At 52.4% G+C, this 20,776-nt stretch overlaps 1 protein-coding gene across 4 annotated transcripts in view; it reads right to left on the bottom strand.

The window, feature by feature from the left end:
• Nucleotides 1-20,776, bottom strand: part of RNF44 (ring finger protein 44) — a 318,385-nt gene that overhangs the window by 86,789 nt on the left and 210,820 nt on the right. For all 4 annotated transcript variants that reach the window (XM_078652807.1, XM_078652808.1, XM_078652809.1 and 1 more), the window contains one exon: nt 4,729-4,850. In XM_078652807.1, coding sequence (XP_078508933.1) covers nt 4,729-4,850 — 122 coding nt within the window. The remainder of the gene's footprint in view (nt 1-4,728; nt 4,851-20,776) is intronic.

The raw sequence follows: 20,776 nt of genomic DNA, 5'->3' as shown, positions 1-20,776 counted from the left end.
CCCTCCCTCCCTCTGTGTCTCCCTCCCTCCCTCTGTGTCTCCCTCCCAGTCTACCACTCTCCCTCTGTGTCTACCTCCCTGTCTCCCACTCTGTTTCCCACCCTCCCTCTGTGTCTCCCTTCTCCCTCCCTGTGTCTCCCTTCTCCCTCCCTGTGTCTCCCTTCTCCCTCCCTGTGTCTCCCTTCTCCCTCCCTGTGTCTCCCTTCTCTCTCAGTGTGTCTCCCTCCCTCCCTCTGTGTCTCCCTTCCTCCCTCTGTGTCTCCCTTCCTCCCTCTGTGTCTCCCTTCCTCCCTCTGTGTCTCCCTTCCTCCCTGTCTCCCACTCTGTTTCCCTCCCTCCCTGTGTCTCCCTTCTCCCTCCGTGTCTCCCTCCCTCCCTCTGTGTCTCCCTCCCTGTCTCCCACTCTCTGTTTCCCTCCCTCCCTCTGTGTCTCCCTCCTCTCTCCCTCCCTGTCCTCTCACCTGTGTGTGTATCAGCCCTCAGCCCGGGCTGAGACAGCTTCCCCGGCCCCGTGCACACAGCCCCACCAAGTACTTCATGGGTCTTTAAAAGACCATTTACATGTTAATTAGGTTTTGTTGAATTTTACCTCTTAGGTCCCTGCAGCTCCCCTCTGACAATTACTGGAATCCCCCGGGCCCCCACAGAGCAGAGTTTGAGTCCGCGCTGCTGCAGCTGTATTTGCGAACACTATTTAATCTATTTATTTTTAAACGCAGGTGTCTGCAATGTCCGCGGGCCGCCCAGGAAGGCTTGCCGGGTCGCCACCGGCCCGCGGGCCGTACTAGGAGTACCCCTGCTCTAGGGGAACTGGTTTTATTGCATGCTTTTGAAGCAGTGAAAGAACTTCTTCCTTGAGGAGTGTCAGATGTTCCGTGGACCCCCTCCTTCCTCACCGGCAGAACCCAGAGTGTCCTCCTCCCCCATTCCACTCTCTAGACACCAAGATCATCTGCGGCGTACCCCAAGGATCATCCCTCAGCGCGACATTCTTCAACATCTACATGGCACCGCCCGCCAACATCGCCAGATCACACGACCTCAATATAGTCTCATACGCCGACGACACCCAGCTGATCCTCTCCCTCACCAAGGCCCCCGCCACCGCCCAAACCAACCTACACGAAGGAATGAAGGCCATCGCTGAATGGATGACAAACAGCCGCCTGAAACTGAACTTTGACAAGACAAAGGTCCTCATCATCGGATACACCTCGTCCGCCTGGGACGACTCCTGGTGCACTGGGAGCTGCACCGACGCCCACTAACCACGCACGCAACCTAGGAGTCATCCTGGACTCCGCACTGTCAATGACACAGCAAGTGAACGCCGTCGCCTCCTCCTGCTTCAACACCCTCCGCATGCTTGGCAAGAACTACAGATGGATCCCCACTGGTACCAGAAGGACAGTCATCCAGGCCCTCGTCAGCAGCAGACTAGACTACAGCAACAGTCTCTACGCAGGAACCTCAGCCAAACTCTAGAAACTACTACAATGCATACAGATCGCCTCTGCATGCCTCATCCTCAACATCTTCTGCCACAGCCACATCACAGCCCACCTGAAAGAACTGCACTGGCTCCCCGTCAACAAGAGGATCACCTCAAGCTCCTCACCCACTGTCACAAAGCTCTCAACACCGGGCCAGCGTACCTCAACTAACGACCACCTGCTACACCCCAAACCGCCAGCTTCGCTCTGCTAACCTCGCCCTCGTCACTGTCCCCCGCATCCGTTGAGCGACCGCCGGCAGCAGATCATTCTCTCACCTCGCCGCAAAAACCTGGCACACCATCCCCATCTGCCTACGACAGACCCAGGACCTGCTGGCTTTCAGGCGACTCCTCAAGACCTGGCTGTTCGAGCAGTAGCAGCACCCCGCCCACCCCAGCGCCTTGAGACCCTTACGGGTAAGTAGTGCGCTCTACAAATGTACTGATTGATTGATTGTTTGATTGATATTGGACGCTGTTTGGGCGGTATGTTGGGGGGAGTTGCAGTAAGTTCCAGACAGTAACCATACTGGATTATTTGTCTTACCCACTTCTCTGTAGTGATTGAATTTCAGACACGTAGGAACTGTGAGTCTCCCTCCATCCGGAGTGGAATGGTCTGGAGGGAGTGGAGGGAAGTCACTGTTTGTTAGTGGGGGAGGTGCGAGTATTGTTACCTTAGCCTCTTCCTTTATGTCCCCCGTACCCACCTCTGAAATATCCCTTGTTGGGGGATGTTTGTGTGAGACTTTTGTAAGAGGAGGAAGCAGTATCTGTACTGATGTTTTTGGATGCACCCCAGTAAAAGGAGCGAGGAAAGGAGACTCGTGTAGACTGAGACTGTAATGCACCCATAGATTTTCAGTCAGGGTCTTTTTTTATTTTCTCTAATGTGTCTACAACTGGGCCAAAAAGTTGTTCTGGATTGAACGGCCGATTGAGGATAGTGGTTTGAAACCAGAAATGTGCAACCATGCATGTCTTCTCAGTAACACACTACTGTTGATTGATCTAGATGCAGTGTCTGCTGCATCGAGGGCGCATTTAATGGATGGGTTTGTTATTAACTTGCCTTCCTGAATCATTGGCTTTGTATTGGTCAGGCAAATGCTGCATTTGGCCCTCAAGCTTGTCGTAGCGAGCCTTATCGTATCTGGCAAGTAATGCTTGTGCATTAGCTATCCTCCAGTGATTAGCTGCTTGGGAGTCAACTCGTTTGCGGGAAGCGTCTAGCAGTTTTGACTCTGTCTGGAGGTGGGGCATCACCGGAGGTCTGGGAGTTGGCTCGCTTCCTACTATTGTTCACTACCAAGGAATCTAAGAGGAGTTGACCTTTAATGTAGGTGGGATCATTAGGTTTTATATTTTTTATCAATCCGAGGATTGAGAATCCTGGTCCAGACATTGTCTTTGAAGATGTTTGGAGCATGTTTAATGACACCTTTAAGCATGGGTAATGTCTGTACTGTCCTTTGTGACTGTGCAAAAGTGTCTACCAGGACGTCCTCCTCTGTGGGGTCTGAATGCATTTGCACGCCATGATATTGGGCAGCCCTTTCAATGAGCTGACTAAAGCCAATGTTGTCATCTGGGGGAGATGATCTGGTTGAGTATGCCTCTGGATCAGGGAGGATCTACAGGGTGACTGTAGTCATCCCATGCGTCCTGTGGTATGTTAGTGTCATCATCCAGATCATTGAAGGGGTGATTATTTTCCATCCCCACCCCTAGGTCATCATCATCATCCTGTGGTGGTGGGGAGTATGGAGGAAGTGACTTTGGAGGAGAGAAAGGCTCAGTATGAAGAACAGGAGAAGAGGGTCTAAATGGTGAAGTTGCACAGTCTTTTTTCTTCACAGGCAACTCAGGATTGTGTGGGGTGTCTAATTTTCTTTTGTTCGAGGGGTACTGATAATATGGCCTGTTTTAGGGTCCACATGCTGTGTTTTCTGTTTCGGATCGATGGGATCTGGAAGAAATAGTTCCTCCTCATTGGCGTGTGCTTTCGGTTTCGATTTTTTCGGTTCGGGACGTGGTTTAGGTTTGACTGGAGCCTTTGAAGTGGTTTTAATGTCCTTCTGCTTCGGTGTCGAGTCTGAAATGTTTTTCGGATCCGAAGGTTTTTGAGGTGTCTTTGGTTCGGAGGCCTTTCGTTTTTTCAGTGCCGAAGTACTTGGCGCCGAGGCCTTTTTAGCGACAGCGGGATATGTTCCCGCTTTCAGTACAGACTGTGCTTTTGGGGCACTGACGTGTGACTTGCTCGGTCCCGAGCCGCCGGAAGGCTTTTCTTTTGTCTTCGGAGCCGGGTATGGAGGTGGGGCTTCTGAGCTGTTCTTTTGGTTTTGACTAGGGCCTTCAGGCGAAGTTTTGACTGGAGTCTTCTTTCTGGGTGGGGTAGGGTCAGGGGCAGTTGTACTCACTCGTTGACCTGGAGTGATGTCGTCATCTGAGTCATCGTCATCTGCCTTGGATAAGAGATCGAGCTCATCTGAATCCTCTGCCACTTCGGGCCTTCACTGAAGATATCTTCTGACACCGGTGCCGATCATTGCACCATGAAATGTCGTTGAGCCCTGCGATCACGGATAGTTTTCTTGGATCGAAAGAGTCGCAGGCCTGGCAAAGTTTTTCTTCGTGTTCAGGTGAAAGACAAAGGTTGCAGACCTTGTGATGGTCGCCATGTAGAAATTTAGCTCAACACTGGGGACATTTTTTAAATGGAGTCCTTTCCATTAGCCGTAGGCTCGAATGGCGTTGATAGGTCCAGCGGCCGGCGTAGACGACCGGAACCGGGAGATTGATTTATCGCGTCGAGGCACGCGAATGAAACAAATACCGTAGATTTGTGGTGCTTTGCACGTCGAAGAGGTGTGGAAACACGGTACTGAACCGGAGCGCTGAAGTTAAATCCAAACCCGATGGAGGAAAAAAACAATCTAAGGATGGAGTCGATGCCCACGCACACTATCGTCCAAGGAAGGAGTCACCTATCTCGTGACTACAAAGACTTCTTCAAAGACAACAACAAGGTGCAAGCATCCGAGCCCAACACCAGATGGCGATCTATGCAAAGGTATGAATTCTGCAGCTCATATGCCTCGAATATGTCTCTATTGGCAAGTCTTGCTAGTAGTATAACTAACAAAGGAGCCCACCCAATATCCTGCATCCATTCTCTCAACTAGCATCATTAACTGCAGATACCATTAAGATTGTTTGGCATCAATACTTACAGAGTCTGCTCCGACTGGTGGCTTTCAGGGTTGAAGCGATAGGAAGGAAGCTGCTCTATGTCCGATTTAGTGAGGCCGCGGGGTTTGGCTTCTCCGAGACGCTCAGCTAAATTCAATAATGCCTAGAATGGGTTAGGCAGACATACAAAGAAAGTAACAACCAATGAGAGAAAAGAAGGGAGAGAAAAAAGAAAGAAAGCATGAATGGCCTTAAATAGCACAAAACAGTTTGTGGATCAAATAGATGGCACTCAGTAAAATACACAAATCATACCCACCACAAACCAGTCTGGCCACACATCTACCTCTCTGTAAGCTCTTGGCCAACAGTATGCATCATGCTAGCACAAGAAGGCCATCGAGTTGCAGGGATTGTTGTGAAGCAACAATGAGGAGGAACTGCCATTAAAGATTTGTACATTTTGTACTTAGAGCCAGACTAGGAGTACCATTCTAAGGAGGAATCTTGCAGAAAGGGTCACTGAAACAGCATGTCGTAGTGACTAAGCACACAGTGGTCAGCAAGATAAAGGTTACTTACCTGTAACAAGTTTTTCCAGAATTAACATTCTACAAGGTCACCTAATTTTACAGCCACTTTGTCTTCTCATTTAAATAGAGTGAAACGTTGATTGGAGAAGAAAACAAACTTCATCTAATATTCATTTGGTACGGGGTTCTTGTCAAATGAAAAGGTTAAGAATATTATGCATTGCTGGGGAAAACGTTTGAGATTCTCTTCATATGCAAATACATTTAGGATAAGGAGATCCACACCAATATAGAAAAATAACTAGTATCTTTATATAATTTTTTAACACCAAGCACTTTCTTCCTGGGTAAGTACTTTTTAAAATAGCAGTTCTGTAAAAAACAGGTAAATGCACTTGTATTGTCTTTAATGCAGTAATGTTATCCCATAGGAAAAACACATACACTCTATATGGGTAATTAGCAGCTGCTTATAGGACCAATCTTCTAGAGTTAAGGTAAGAGGCAGGTTCCAAGGCAGCACCAACAGGCCACCTCAGCAGGCTCTGGGGCATCCGGGTGCAGAGATCCTTTTTGGTGTCTAGTGCCCCGTTGATTTTAATGGAAGTCTGTCCTGGCAAAAAAAAAAAAAAAAAAAGAGGCTGGGACCGGGGGGCCAGACTGGGTTAAACAAAAATAAAAAAGGGGGGGGGGGCTTGAGATGCTCTGGCATGTAGGGACATCGCAAGTTCACTTTTCCTCAGGCTGTAGGGCCTGGGTGAAGTGGTGTATTTAGGCACAGGGTTCGTGCTAGAGGAGGCACTTGCGGTTAAGGAGGCCTGCACAAAGATATTCAGGCAGCAACTGGAAGTCCAGTCTGGGCAAACCCAAGGTGGGGTTCGACTTTGGTGGGTCTCAGGACCTCGTTGGCCCACTTTGACTTGGGTTGGTGGGCATGGGTGCAGTGGTACTTTCTGGTGTAGGGTTGTCGCGTACCAGAGTCCTCCCGGTTCTTCATGGGTGCCTGCAGGGAAGTAGCTCTGCTACTCCACGGGGAATACTGGTTGCTTCTTGAAGTGATGGCAGGTTTTTGGAGGCAGAGCAGCTGCAGGACAAGTCATCTTTGGTGCAAATGTTGGGGACAACAGGCAGTCTGGCAGGGTTGGCACCAAGTCAGCTAATGCTCCTCAGTTCTTGCTCTTCGGTGTCTTTCTTCTTAGGTCATCAGAAACCGCTTTCCTGGTGCTAGGCACTTCCCTAAATACTAGATTATGGGGCATTTAGGGGAGTGAAGGGTGGTAGTCAATGTACTACTTACCCTTGGGGTCACTACACCCCCTATAAGACCACTTCCTGTGGGAAGTGGGCATAACCCTGTCCTAGAGTTCCTAATTCTGCCATCACCAAGATGGGTGCATTTTCCTAAAGGAGGGCGGATCAGGTAGCTCACCATAGGGGCATGACTGATCTGGTAGTGCACCACGCCTCCCTACATACCCAATTATCCACCTGTCCTGGTGCAAAATGGGCCCAGGGAAGGGGGTTGGCATTTCCCCGGTCTGGGGCAGCCATGGTCACATATCAAAGGCGGCAGAGGCCTTTCGAAGCCTACTGCCTTGTGTTGGAAGCTGGCTCTTTTTGTGATATACGAATAATTGGTTATAGTCTGTAAAGAATCCAGAGATTCCCCCAGAAGTGTACAGGGCTTCGATGAAAACCCAAAGTGCTCTTTTTGTGGTAGTATGGTCAAGCAGCCTTGGGACTAACAGAGGAGTGTAAGACATGTGTTATACACACACACACACACACAGTGATTAAAGGAGATCTATACCAATTTTAGAAAAATAAGCTTCTTTCTAGATTTATTTTACACCCAAGATTTACGTTAAAAGGTAGGTTAATATTTCAATTATAATAGTTTTCAGTTTTTTTCAGTTCAGCAATGATACCCTATGGAAGGAAAACAAGATTGTAGTTTTTTAGGCAAGTACACGTCTTGCAGTCTTTGTTTTCAGAATAAAGATAAATACCAGGAAAGGTTCAGGTAGGCAACAACTCTGCATCTCCAGCAGCACAAGGCCAGCTGGGTGCAGGGTTCAGATTCAGAATCTGGCATCAAGGTTATCCAATGGAGAAAGGGGGTAATCGAAGAGATGCTGTTTACAGTTAAGTAACAAGGTTTAGTAACCCAGTCTCTGACAGTTAAGGCAAGCACAAGAGGGGCCACAAGGTAGCACCAACGTACATTATCAGCAGCACCCGGGCAGCCCGGTGCAGAGTGCCAACATAGCGTTGGGCGCCTAATGCAAATCAATGGGAGAGGCTGGTTTTGGTAACCGACTGCAGGTTCTGGCCAGGAGGCTGGATGAAAAAAATCCCACAGCTGCCCAGGTAAGTACTGATGCTTGAAGACGTTGGGACACTGTTGGTCGAGCTCCCCAAGGCACAGGGGCTTTGAGTTCAGGTGTGTCCTTAGTTGCCGGAAAAGGTTTACCAGAGCAGGTCGCGGTTACGGGGTCAACGAGCAGTGGCTGCAGATGTCGACGTTGGGTCTGGCAGGGGTCGAACCATGATGGACTCTTGCTCAGAATCACCAGGGAATCTTCGCAGGACCGGTGGCCCACTTTGACTCGGGCCGCGGGCTTTTGGTGCAGAGGAGGGTCCGGTAGACGGTTTTGCGGTTCCTCAGGGCAGAGCTCTTGTTCTTTAGGGATAGTTTCTTCTGGGCAGGACCACTGTCCACCAGAGTTCTTGATCTTTATTGAAGGCAAATGCAAAAAACAGATAATGGACTGAATGCAGAACCAATCAAACAATGGGTGTATATTTGATTCATTCAGCATTCAGTCGATCGTTTGTTTGTGTAGCACTTTTCGCCCAAAGTGTGAAGAGTATGCCTAGAAGTGGCTTCCTTGCTCACTGTGCTACTGGATTCAAGCTAGCCTGTCGGATGAGGGGGTGATACCCCGAAACTGGTCCCAGGATGCTGCTTTCTGCTCCAGGGATGACCTGCCTTGGCAGTTAGGGCTGGACAGTTCCCATGAGGAGCAGGTTCAAGACGGATTTGCATATGGCTGGGCCTAAACTGGGGTGGCATGGTGGGGCAAACGAACTATGGATTTAACCCACATCTTTTGACTGGGTGTGACAGACTCATTCAGCAACCCGTCCATCATTTGTTTACGTAGTACTTTATTGAAGGCAGACAGTCTTCCCAGGGTTTTGGAGATCGCTGGGCATGCAGTACGAGTTGACTTTTGTAGCAGGTGCGAAAGGCAGCAGACAGGCTGGCGCTGAGTCAGTCACTGGGTCTTCTTTCTTGCTGCTGCAGCTCTTCAGTGTACAAGTCTCGTAGGTCATCAGGAATGTGACTTCAGGGTCTCGGGTGGCACCTAAATACAAGATTTAGGGGTTTTGCAGGGGAGTGACAGGTAGGGACCACCAATAGGCACCTTACCTGGGGTGTCTACACCTTCAAGTATGCCACCCTCCTGGGGGAAAGGGGCAGTGTAATAAGATACTTATGCTGGAGATGACCATGCTTTGCTGAGCAGGGATGGGTTGCAAGGATATTGCTGCTTTGGCTGATACATTAGTTTGACCAATGATCCATGAATAGACTGGATATAGGCAGGGAGTCAAATTGATTTGTTAAAGTAAAGACTTCATTATGGTTGTGTTGTGAAAGATAAATGGTTAAAGTATTATATTTTACTGATGCGCCTATTTTCTTGTTTACAACCTTGATGATGTCCATATTGGACGAAATTGCGTCGGCTGGATGTTGTGATATTTTTCCGATGAAAACAATGGATTTATTACATAAAATAACAAACTGGAAATATGCAAGGACTCCCTATGGACTTTCTTTGAATTGTGATGCTAAAAATAACTATTACAAAGCATTTTGCTAGTGAAAAACATAGTGATTGTGCTCTCCTTTCTGTATAGGTTGCTGTGTGATTTTTAGTGGCACTGTGGGGGTGGGACCACATGAAGGTGAGCGCAGTTTGAGCAGAGTGACAAAATGACCCATATTGTAAGCCTTTGTGCACATTCATTAGCCCTCACTGCTGGGACATTTTCTGGACTATTAATAAATCCACCACTGGAATCAGTGTGGGTTTAATTAATACACGGTGTTTGATACCACGCACCATAGATTTCAGTGAAGCCATCATGTAGCTGGGGAACTCATTTTTTACCAGTGTCCAGCACATACTTAAAATGATGACTTCCCTGTTCACTCACGATATCTAAGCATTGACTTAGACATCACAGGGGCATATCTTCTCAAGCAGCTATGTCCACACATGTAGTATAGTGCACCCTGCCTTAAGAGCTAAAAGCCTGTTATTGGGGTGGCTTACCTATACTGTATGCACTGTCTGCAGGCATGGCACTCAGGGATGTGTGCCATTTTGTGTTTTCATTTATCTGCACCAAGCCATGGGGCCTGCAGAACAAGTTACTTACCTTCGGTAACGATATATCTGTAAGAAACAGTAGTTAGTATTAGATTCCTTACCTTAGAATATCCCCAGGCGTCAGTCTGGATCCGGAAACTTTGGCGTAGCAGTACCCCTGCGCGTCGGTAGGCGTCGTCTGCAGGCGTCTCCTGCGGCTCCGCGTCCGTCGTCGGCGTCGTGCGCCGTGATGACGTCGCTGGAGTATATAGACGCCGCCTCCGCGCGCTGACGTCAGTTCTTTGTACATAGCTTTTCCGCGCCAGAACACGCAGAGCCATGTGAGAACCAACACTGGTGCCATTTGAAACTAGGGCCCTGAAAGGGATGTCTTTAACCCTAGGTATCAGTTCGCAGAACGGGGAGGATGGGCGGGGCGGTAAGGAATCTAATACTAACTACTGTTTCTTACAGATATATCGTTACCGAAGGTAAGTAACTTGTTCATCTGAAAGAAACAGGTTAGTATTAGATTCCTTACCTTAGAATAGATACCCCAGCAATACCAACCCCGGTGGTGGGTCTGCGAACCGATACAATCCTACACCAGGAAGTCCTGGAGGACCGAACGGCCAAAGAAGCCATCCCTCCGGACTTGACTGTCCAGGCAGTAGTGCCTCGCAAAAGTGTGCAGCGAGGCCCACGTAGCCGCCTGGCAAATGTCCTGCAAAGGGACTCCCCGGCCCAGGGCAGTAGTAGCCGCCGTGGCCCGAGTGGAATGGGCCCGCAGCCCAACAGGAGGCTCCTTCCGAGCCAAAGAGTAGCACGCTTTGATGCACAGAACGACCCACCGAGAGATGGTCCGTTTATGTACCGCCCGTCCCTTCTTCGCACCCACGTAGCCAACAAACAGTTGGTCATCCACCCGGAACTGGCGTGTGCGATCCATATAAAATGAAAGCGCACGTTTTGGGTCCAGACGATGGAGCCGCTCCTCATCCTTTGAAGGAGGCGGGAAGAAGGAGGGGAGGGTGATGGACTGCCCGATGTGAAAAGCAGAGACAACTTTGGGCAGGAAAGAAGGTCTAGTTCTCAAAACCACCTTGTCTGGATGAACGGACAGGAAGGGAGGTTTGACAGAAAGAGCCTGGAGCTCACTCACTCTCCTGGCAGAGGTGATGGCAACCAGGAAGGCCGTCTTTAAAGTCAGGAGACGGAGAGGACAGGAATGAAGTGGCTCAAAGGGAGCACACATCAAGAAGGTCAGAACCAGGTTCAAGTCCCACTGAGGCATCACAAACGGGACAGGTGGATACATGTGTGTGATGCCCTTCAAGAATCTTGTTACAATAGGGGACTTGAACAAAGAAGGTTGATCAGGCAGCCTCAGAAAGGCCGAAAGGGCAGAAAGGTAGCCCTTGATAGTGCCCAGAGCAGAGCCCTGCTGGGCAAGAGAGAGAAGGAAGAGTAGAACCTCGGAAAGAGGGGCAGAAAGAGGATCCACAGCCTTTGCTGTGCACCATGCCACTAATCTGTTCCACCGGCAGGCGTATACTGACTTCGTGGAAGGACGCCTGGCTGCCAGAATCACATCACAGACTTCAGGAGGCAAGTCGAATGGCCTCAACTGTCGCCGCTCAATCTCCACGCATGGAGGTGGAGACTGGACAGGTTCGGGTGGAGGACCGTCCCCTGCTGCTGCGACAGAAGGTCCTCCTGAAGGGGCAGGCGGATCGGGGGACCGACCGACATGCTGAGTAGCTCGGGATACCAGTACCTTCGGGCCCAGTCCGGAGCCACAAGGACGACTTGGGCCGGGTCGCGCCTAATCTTCTTCAGCACTCTGGGCAGAAGTGGTATAGGCGGAAAGGCGTATAACAGACCGCAACTCCACTCGCGCCGAAAGGCGTCGCCGTGCGAGTGCCGTCTTGGAAACTCCAACGCGCAGAACTGATGACATTGCGCGTTCTCTTCTGTGGCGAATAGATCTAACCAAGGCTCTCCCCATCGCAGAAAGAGGCCTTGCGCCACGTCCAAGTTCAGACGCCATTCGTGATCCATCGAGCACCGACGGCTGAGTTCGTCCGCCCTGGCGTTCAGAGAACCGGCCAGGTGTTGAACCGTCAGTCACGCCCTGACGTTCCAGCCATTGCCAGAGACGCAGGGCCTCCTGGCAAAGGGTCCACGACCCCACCCCGCCCGGTTTGTTGCAGTACCACATGGCGGTGGTGTTGTCCGTGAACACCTGCACTACACTCCCGTTGACAAAGGGGAGGAATGCCTTCAGTGCTAGACGAATCGCCCGTAGCTCCAACAGGTTTATATGGAGCCGGGACTCCGCCGGAGACCAGATGCCTCTGATCTCTGCCTCTCCCAAGTGGCCTCCCCAGCCCTGGAGGGACGCGTCCGTCACAACAACGTGCTCCGGCTGGGGAAGGGAGAGGGGTCTGCCTCTGACCCAATCGCGGTCCGTAAGCCACCACTGCAGTTGTCTCGCAGTGCCCTCCGAGATCAAGACATGGTCGGACAAGTTGCCCTGATGCTGGGCCCACTGAAACTTCAGGTCCCACTGCAGAGCCCGCATCCGCCACCGGGCGTGATGCACCAGAAGGATGCAGGAAGCCATCAGCCCCAGTAGCCGCAGCGTCAACCTGACCGAAACCCGGGATAACGGCTGGAAGATGGGAATCAAAGCCTGTATATCCTGGACCCGCCGTTCCGGTGGATAGACCCCAAACTGCGCCGAGTCGAGAACCGCTCCGATGAAAATGAGCTTTTGGGAGGGACACAGGTGTGATTTCGGCACATTGATGGAAAACCCCAGCCCATGCAGGAGGTCCGCCGTCATCTGAAGGTGGTGGACGACTGTCTGGGGCGAGCCCGCCTTCAACAACCAGTCGTCTAGATAGGGGAAGACTGAAACCCCATATCTGCGCAGATGGGCTGCGACCACCGCCATCACCTTTGTGAACACCCGTGGGGCGCTGGTAAGGCCGAAGGGGAGCACGATAAACTGAAAATGCTCCTGGCCTACCGTGAACCGCAGGTAACGCCGGTGGGCCGGCAGGACGGGGATGTGAAAATACGCATCCTGCAAGTCCAACGCTACCATCCAGTCTTGCGGGTCTAGAGCAGCCAAGACCTGAGCCAATGTCAACATCTTGAACTTCTCCTTCCGGAGGAAGCCGTTGACGTTCCTTAGGTCCAAGATAGGACGTAGGCCCCCTTTGTCCTTCTTGGGTACCAGAAAGTAGTGGGAATAGCAACCACATCCTACTTCTGGCCCAGGAACGCGCTCGATGGCCCCCTTGGCCAAGAGGGCCGTAACTTCCTCCTGCAGAAGTGTCAAGTGGTCCCCCGACACACGGTGGTTCTGCGGTGGCATGGCTGGAGGAGTGGTCTCGAAGGGGAGGGAGTAGCCCCTTCGGACGAGCTGCAGCACCCACCTGTCCGATGTTATTGTGCGCCAGTGGGAGAGGTGATGGCGAACCCTGCCGCCCACCGGCGTCACATGGGCCTGAAAGCATGGACTAGGAGGATTTAGAGGCGGATGCTGCGGGGGGAGGTGTGGTCTGACCTCGCCGCTGTCCCCGACCGCCACCACGGCGGTTCCCACGGCCGCCGCCGCGTTGAGAAGTCTGTTGCGGCGCGTGGCTGGCAGCACGTGTGGGACCGCCCCTTCCGTGGCCACGAAAGGAGCGAAACGAACCCGTTTGCTGGCGCTGGGTCGAGAGACCCAAGGACTTGGCCGTGACCCTGGAGTCCTTGAAGCGTTCTAGCGCGTGGTCCGCTTTGTCGCCAAACAGGCGACTGCCATCAAACGGCATGTCCATCAATGCAGTCTGGACATCTGCCGAGAAATTGGCGGATCTCAGCCAGGCGTGGCGACGAATCGCCACCGTCGTGGACATCGCCCTGCCCAGTGAGTCGGTCGTATCAAGACCACACCTTATGGAGTATCTTGCTGCGTCTCGGCCTTCAATCATAGCCTTGCCGAGCTTAGCCCGTACCTCCAGCGGGCATTCAGACAGCAGTTCCGCGACCGTATCCCACAGAGAGTGGGTGTAGCGGCCTAAGAGGCACGCGGTGTTGCAAGACCGCAGTCCCAGACTCAGGGACGAAAAGACCTTCTTACCATACTGGTCGTACCTCTTAGATTCCCGGTCGGGCGGGGCCGACGGGAATGCGGTCTGGGAAGTCGAGGCCTGGATCACCAGGCTCTCAGGGGTGGGATGGGTGGACAAGAACTTTGGGTCATCCGTACACGGACGGTGGCGTCTGGCCACGTTCCTATCAACAGGCAAACCTGAAGCGGGCCTGGACCACGTGCCCAAAAGAACGTCAGTTAAGGCCTCATTGAACGGCAGCAGTGGCTCCTGTGGGCATGACTGCGGTTTGAGTACCTCAGTGAGGATGTTAGTCCTCACGGCCGCGACGGGGAGCTCAAGGTGTAAGGCCTTGGCAGCCCTCATCAACACCACTGAATAAGCTGCCCCCTCCTCCGTAGCCACGGTAGGAGGCGAGACAAAGCCAGGGTTGGGGGAGTCATCCAGACCACTGGCGTCACCCAAGTCACCTGTCCAGTCCACATCGTACTGACACTCGCGGGTCAGAGGGTCCTCAGACCCCTCCCACTCCTCTCCGCAATCTACATCCTCACCATATTCGGAATCAACAATGTAGACCGGCTCCCCGGGGTCAACAGGCCCCATCGGCGTCGGACTCGGCGTCGGGCGACGCCGGTTCGACTCAGCGGCCGGAGTCGGAGAGGGAAGGGGGGCAGCGCCGCCCGGAGCCGGCGCCGTGGGTTGCCCCGATGGAATCGGCACCGGAGAGGCCGGTTGACCAGCCGGCGTCGACCCTGAAGGTCCCTGCGGCGCTGGGGCCGGAGCCGTCGGCGACGTCGGGGCCGGAGCACCCGACGGCATCGAGGCAGGAGCACCCGAACCGCTAGGGCCCCCGGACGGGACCACCGGGCCCGCAGGCGCCGTAGGCCCCGTCGGAGGAGACAGTGCCCTCATGGCCATGAGGAACGCCTCTATCTCCTCGGGCGACGCACCCTGCCCAGGGACCGCAGGGTATGGAGCAGGCCACGTCGGCGACTCACGCGGGGGTGGGGCCACCCGAACCCCCGGCCGCATCGGTGGGGGGGAGTCGGGGGTACGATGACGACGCCCCGACTTCTTGTGCTTCCTACCTGAGGAACCAGAGGAATGGTGACGACTCCCGGAGCGCTCGTGACGGCTCCGCGACCACTCCCTCGATCGCTCCCTAGACCTCCGTCCGGACCGGGACCGCTCTCGACGCGGGGCCGACACCCGGAGCTCGAGTAGCTTGCGGGACCGCTCCCGTCTAGCTTTATTCGTCAAGGCCCGGCAATCGACGCAGGCGTCCACGTTGTGGTCCGGGCCCAGGCACCGGAGGCAGAGGCGGTGATGGTCCGTGACCGACATCGTGCGGTCACAGCCGTCACAATTCTTAAAACCGGGCATCCTACCGGCACCTTAAGAGTAACAGTAAAGATACAAAAACTTTGGTCAAAGACCGGAGTACTGCTCTTCGTATCTGCATTAACTGGCGGTGAAAAAAGAAGAAGAACTGACGTCAGCGCGCTGAGGCGGCGTCTATATACTCCAGCGACGTCATCACGGCGCACGACGCCGACGACGGACGCGGAGCCGCCTGCAGACGACGCCTACCGACGCGCAGGGGTACTGCTACGCAAAAGTTTCCAGATCCAGACTGACGCCTGGGGATATTCTAAGGTAAGGAATCTAATACTAACCTGTTTCTTTCAGATATGGCAGTTTGCATGTTTGTGCTGAGGAGTACCTTTGGGTGGCACAGTGTAGGAAGCTGGCTCTGTATTGAATATGCTACTTACCAGTATGCATCTGTTCTTGGCATGTAGGGCTGCTAACATTCATATCTTAGCATTAGATCGCCGCCTAGTGTTGGGTCCGGATGATCGCACATTGTTGTCCTGGAAGAGTCTTCGAAGTATCCTGAGATGGGTGGCTCCTCCCCTGGACTACAGTGCGCATGGGCATCGGCTCCATCCCCAGATTGTTTTTCGCCATTGTGGCAGAAGATGGAGTGAAAAGTGTAAAGGATGTCCATGCTAATGAATAAATACAATAGTATATCTGCAGCTGCGACAGGCACCGGGGAGGAGGGCGGGCGATATGAATGTTAGCAGCCCTACATGCCAAGAACAGATGCATACTGGTAAGTAGCATATTCAGTTCGAGGCATGTGGGCTGCTAAATTCATATCTTAGCATAGAATGCATAGCAGTCCCTCCATCAGCGGCGGTTGCCTGTGCCAGCTGCAGAAACCTGAAAAAGTGTTTTGAGAACAGCCTGTCCTACAGCAGCTTGCTGCTTGGAATGTACATCAACACAGTAGTGTTTTGTAAAGGTATGTGGTGTAACCCACGTGGCTGCTCTGCAAATATCCTCTAAAGGAATGTTCCCTAGGAAAGCCATGGATGCCCCCAATTTGCGTGTGGAGTGCGCCCTTGGGGGTATCGTTAAAGTGCGCTTGGCCTTTTGATAACATATCTGGATGCACTTAACAATCCACCTGGCTATTCCTGCTTTGGAAATAGGGTTGCCTTTGTGTTGTGGTGCGAAGGCAACAAAGAGTTGTTTTGTCTTTCTAAAGGGTTGTGTCCTGTCTATGTAGTACATCAACGCCCTCCGTACATCTAAGGTATGGAGCATTCTTTCCGCCACCGTTTGTGGGTTTTGAAAGAATGCCGGCAAGTCAATAGTTTGGTTGAGATGAAACTGTGACACCACCTTCGGAAGGAATTTGGGGTTAGTGCGTAGCACTACCCTATTTGGATGAATCTGAATGAATGGCTCTTGGATTGTGAGCGCTTGTAGCTCACTAACACGCCTCAGTGACGTAATAGCTATTAGGAAAGCCACTTTCCACGTTAGGAACTGGAGTTCACACGAGTGCAGTGGCTCAAAAGGTGGTCCCATCAGTCTGGTGAGGACCACATTGAGGTTCCACACCGGAGCTGGTGGTGTTCTTGGGGGAATGACTCGTTTCAGGCCTTCAAGAAAGGCTTTAATGGCAGGCACTCTGAAGACAGAGAGGTGCTGCCTGTTTTGAAGGTAAGCCGCTATGGCGGATAGATGTATCCGAATGGAAGTGTACGCTAGATTGCACTTGTAAAGATGCAACAGATAGCAAATGATGTCAGGGATAGATGCATCTAGCGGGTTGATGTCATTGGCAGTACAGTAAATGACAAAACGCTTCCATTTCGCAGCATAGCATGCTCTGGTAGTTGGCTTCCTTGCCTCCTTGATGATGTCCATGCATTCTGGAGGTAGGTTAAGGTATCCAAACTCTAGGACTTCAGGAGCCAGATCGCCAGGTTGAGCTGTTGCGGATCTGGATGCTGAATTTCTCCATGGTTCTGCGTTAAGAGACTGGGCGTGAGGCGCAGTCTTTGATGCGGCACCACTGATAGTTCGAGGAACGTGGTGTACCATGCTTGGCGCGCCCACGTTGGAGCAACTAGGATGAGAGTCATCGCGTGCTGCCTTAGCTTTCTTGCGACCAGCGGTATCAGAGGGGCTGGCGGAAAAGCGTACGCAAATTTGCCTGACCAGTTCATCCATATCGCATTCCCCTGCGACTGAGGGTGAGGGAACCTGGCGGCAAAGTGTTGGCATTTTGCGTTTTCTTTTGTGGCAAACAGGTCTATCTCCGGATGACCCCACTGCTGGAAGTACGGGTGGAGGACAGATGGGTGTATCTCCCACTCGTGCATTTGATGGCTGTACCTGCTGAGCAGATCCGCCATCTGGTTGTCCTTCCCTGGGAGGTGTTCCGCCATGAGGAAAATGTTCCTCTGAATGGCCCACTTCCACATGCTCTGAGCCAGATGAGACAGCTGTGGCGAGTGGGTGCCTCCCTGCTTTTGAATGTAGTACATCGCGGTCATGTTGTCCGTCCGGACTAACACTACCTTGTTGCACAGATGTACAATGAAGGACTTGATCGCCATGAAGATTGCCATCAGTTCCAGATAGTTGATGTGCATCTTCTGTTGCTGCGTCGTCCATAGTCCCTGCACTGTGTAATCGAGCAGATGAGCTCCCCATCCCTGGAGAGATGCGTCCGTTGTCAGGGTAATCTGCGGCACAGGCTCTTGGAACAGTCGGCCCCTGCAAAGGTTGTGTGGAGTCCACCAATGCAGAGAGTCGTATGCCCGACTGGTAACCAACACTAGGTCTGTCAATTGCCCTTGAGCCTGTGTCCACTGATTCGCTAAGCACTCCTGGAGCGGGCGCATATGTAACCGTGCGTGAGGGACTATGAAGATGCAGGAGGCCATCATGCCTATCAACTGCATGAACACTCTCGCTGGAAGCGAGTGTTGTGGTCTGAACTTTTGGATTAGAGACTGCATGCTGTCTATCCTGACTTGGTTTGGCTGAGCCATGGCCGTCAGGGTGTTGATCGTCGCACCTAGGAACTGCCGGACATGTGCTGGTTGTAGATGCGACTTTGGGTAGTTCAGCGAGAAACCCAGATTGCGAAGAAGGTGAATTGTAGCCGACATGTCCGCGGCGCACTGTTGCTCCGACTTGGCTTGCACGAGCCAGTCGTCCAGGTAGGGGTAGACATGGATGTTCTGCCTCCTGAGGTGCGCTGCTACTGTCGCCAGACACTTGGTAAACACCCTTGGGGCTGTGGTGACTCCGAAGGGTAGCACCTTGAACTGGTAATGCTTGCCTTGAATAGTGAACCTGAGGTATTTCCTGTGGGACGGGTGTAGTGGAATGTGGAAATAAGCATCCTTGAGATCTAAGGTTGCTAAGAAGTCCCCTTGGTTCAGCAAGGGAAGAATCTGTTGGAGAGTGAGCATGTGGAAATGTTCTGATAGTATGTACAGGTTGAGGGGACGTAGATCTAGAATGGGTCTGAGAGATCCGTCCTTCTTCGGAATAAGGAAGTACAGGGAATACACCCCTGTACCTTCCTCTCCCACCGGCACGAGCTCGATTGCGCCTTTTGCAGCATCACCACTACCTCCTGCTGCAATAAGAGCAAGTGCTCTGCGGACATAGGTCTTTGCCTTGGCGGGATGTCGGGTGGAGTGGATTTCAACTCTAGGCAATAACCATACTGGATTAGTTGTCGCACCCACCTGTCTGTGGTGATGTTTCTCCAGACGGGCAGGAACTGCTGCAGTCTCCCCCCGACGGGTGTTAAGTGGTCGGGGGGCAGTGACAGACAGTCACTGTTTGCTTGGGGTAGAGGAGCGGGAGCTGTTGTTTCCTCTGCCGCGACCTCTGTTGCTGTTGTTTCTGTAACCTCCCTTGTTCTGTTTCGTGAACGAGGATTGTGCTCCACCTTTTGAGAACTGAGATTGTTGACCCATTTGTCCTCTGGTGACTCCACGTGCACCTGAGCGACGAAAATTGCTGCCACGAAACTGTTGTGACTGTAGGGCCCCCATGGACTTAGCAGTCTCTGTGTCCTTTTTTATTTTCTCTAGGGTGGTGTCAACATCTGGACCAAACAGACTATCAGGATTGACTGGCTGATTAAGAATGGTTGTCTGAATATCCTGTTTAAACCCTGAGATGCGTAGCCACGCCTGTCGTCTCAGCATAACGCTAGTGTTGATAGCTCTAGCAGCTGTGTCTGCTGCGTCAAGGGCACACTTGATAGCTGCGTTTGAGATTAGCTTCCCTTCCTCAATAAGCAGTTTAGTGCCTTCTTGGAACTGTGGAGGCAGGTGTTGTATAATCTGTTCTAGGGTGTCGTAGTGCGCCCTATCGTAACGCGCTAAGAGTGCCTGTGTATTGGCAATGCGCCAAAAGTTTGATGCCTGCGCAGCTACTCTTTTGCCCCCTGCCTCTAGCACTTTAGACTCCTTATCCGGGGGAGGAGCTTCACCCGTGGTTTGGGAGTTGGCACGTTTCCTGGCATTGGCGACCACAAGAGAGTCCAGTGGCAACTGTCCCCGAATGTATGCGGGGTCTGCAGGTGCAGGTCTGTACTTTTTTTCAATACGTGGATTGACCACTCTTGCTCTTGTAGGCTCCTTAAATATGTCCCCAGCATGCTTGAGGACTCCTTTAAGCATAGGCAGAGTCTTTACTGTCCTTTCAGAGACTGAAAATGTGTCGAAAAGGAAGTCTTCCTCAACCGGGTCAGCATGCATGTCCACATCATGATTGGCTGCTGCCCTTTCGAGTAGTGCATGAAAACCTGCTGAATCCTCAGTTGGGGATGCACGTGCATTAAAGAGCTGCGGGTCCTGCCCCACACTTTGGGCGCCTTGGTCACCAGTGTCATCATATGAATCCTGTTGTGCATCAGGTTCATTGATAGGGAAATTGTATTGCTCGTCCTCATCATACCCCTCACCCGCAGAGTGTTCTGGTGAGGGAGTAGGGCTCCGTCTCGGAGGAGGCTGGATAGGTTCCATGAGGCCTGAAGCATCAAGGGGCACCCTCTTCTTCTTCAGTGGGATGACATATGAGTCCACTGACTCCGAAGTGATTTTCCTCTTATAGAGGGTCAGTTTTCCTGTGTCCGCGTCGATGAAATGCTCTGAATCTTCCTCAGAGTCGAGTACCCGACGTGGAAGAGGGCCAGCCGGTGAAGAAATCACCTGTTTCGGCGCCGATTTGGTGGAAAAGGCCTTCGGCGGCAAAATAAAGAGAAGTTTCCCAGAAGGTTTTGCTGGATTGTCCTTTTGCGGCTGCGGCGATGGTATCGGAGCCGACGGAGCAGAGGCCTTCTCCCTGATTCGCTTTAGTGATTCGGCGATGAGGGAAGTCTCACTCACAGTTTGTTTTGGCGCCGTCGAGGATGTTCTGATCTTTCCCTCGGATCCGACGTCTTTGTGGGCCTTGTGCGCTTTGGGCGCGGATCCCGTCGTCACCGACCCCGATTCCTGGGACCGGGGCGTCGACGTGCCAGTCTTCGATCCGTGCGCTTGCGTAGCCTCCTTGGAGCTGGCTTTGGCGTGCTTGGACGGCGGCGCAGCTGTCGATCCGTGCCGACCATCTTTCTTAGAGGACCCCTCCTCTGGCGTCGATTTCGATTTTGCAGCGGCGGAATCGACGGACTTTTTCGACTTCCGCGGACCGGAGGTCGACGGAGTCGATGGAGTAGCGGGCACAGTCGTT

Source organism: Lissotriton helveticus, chromosome 7 (assembly GCF_964261635.1).
Source record: "Lissotriton helveticus chromosome 7, aLisHel1.1, whole genome shotgun sequence".
NCBI classification, from domain to species: domain Eukaryota; kingdom Metazoa; phylum Chordata; class Amphibia; order Caudata; family Salamandridae; genus Lissotriton; species Lissotriton helveticus.
Note: the sequence above shows the minus strand (reverse complement) of the source record. Positions and strands in the feature narration are given on the sequence as shown.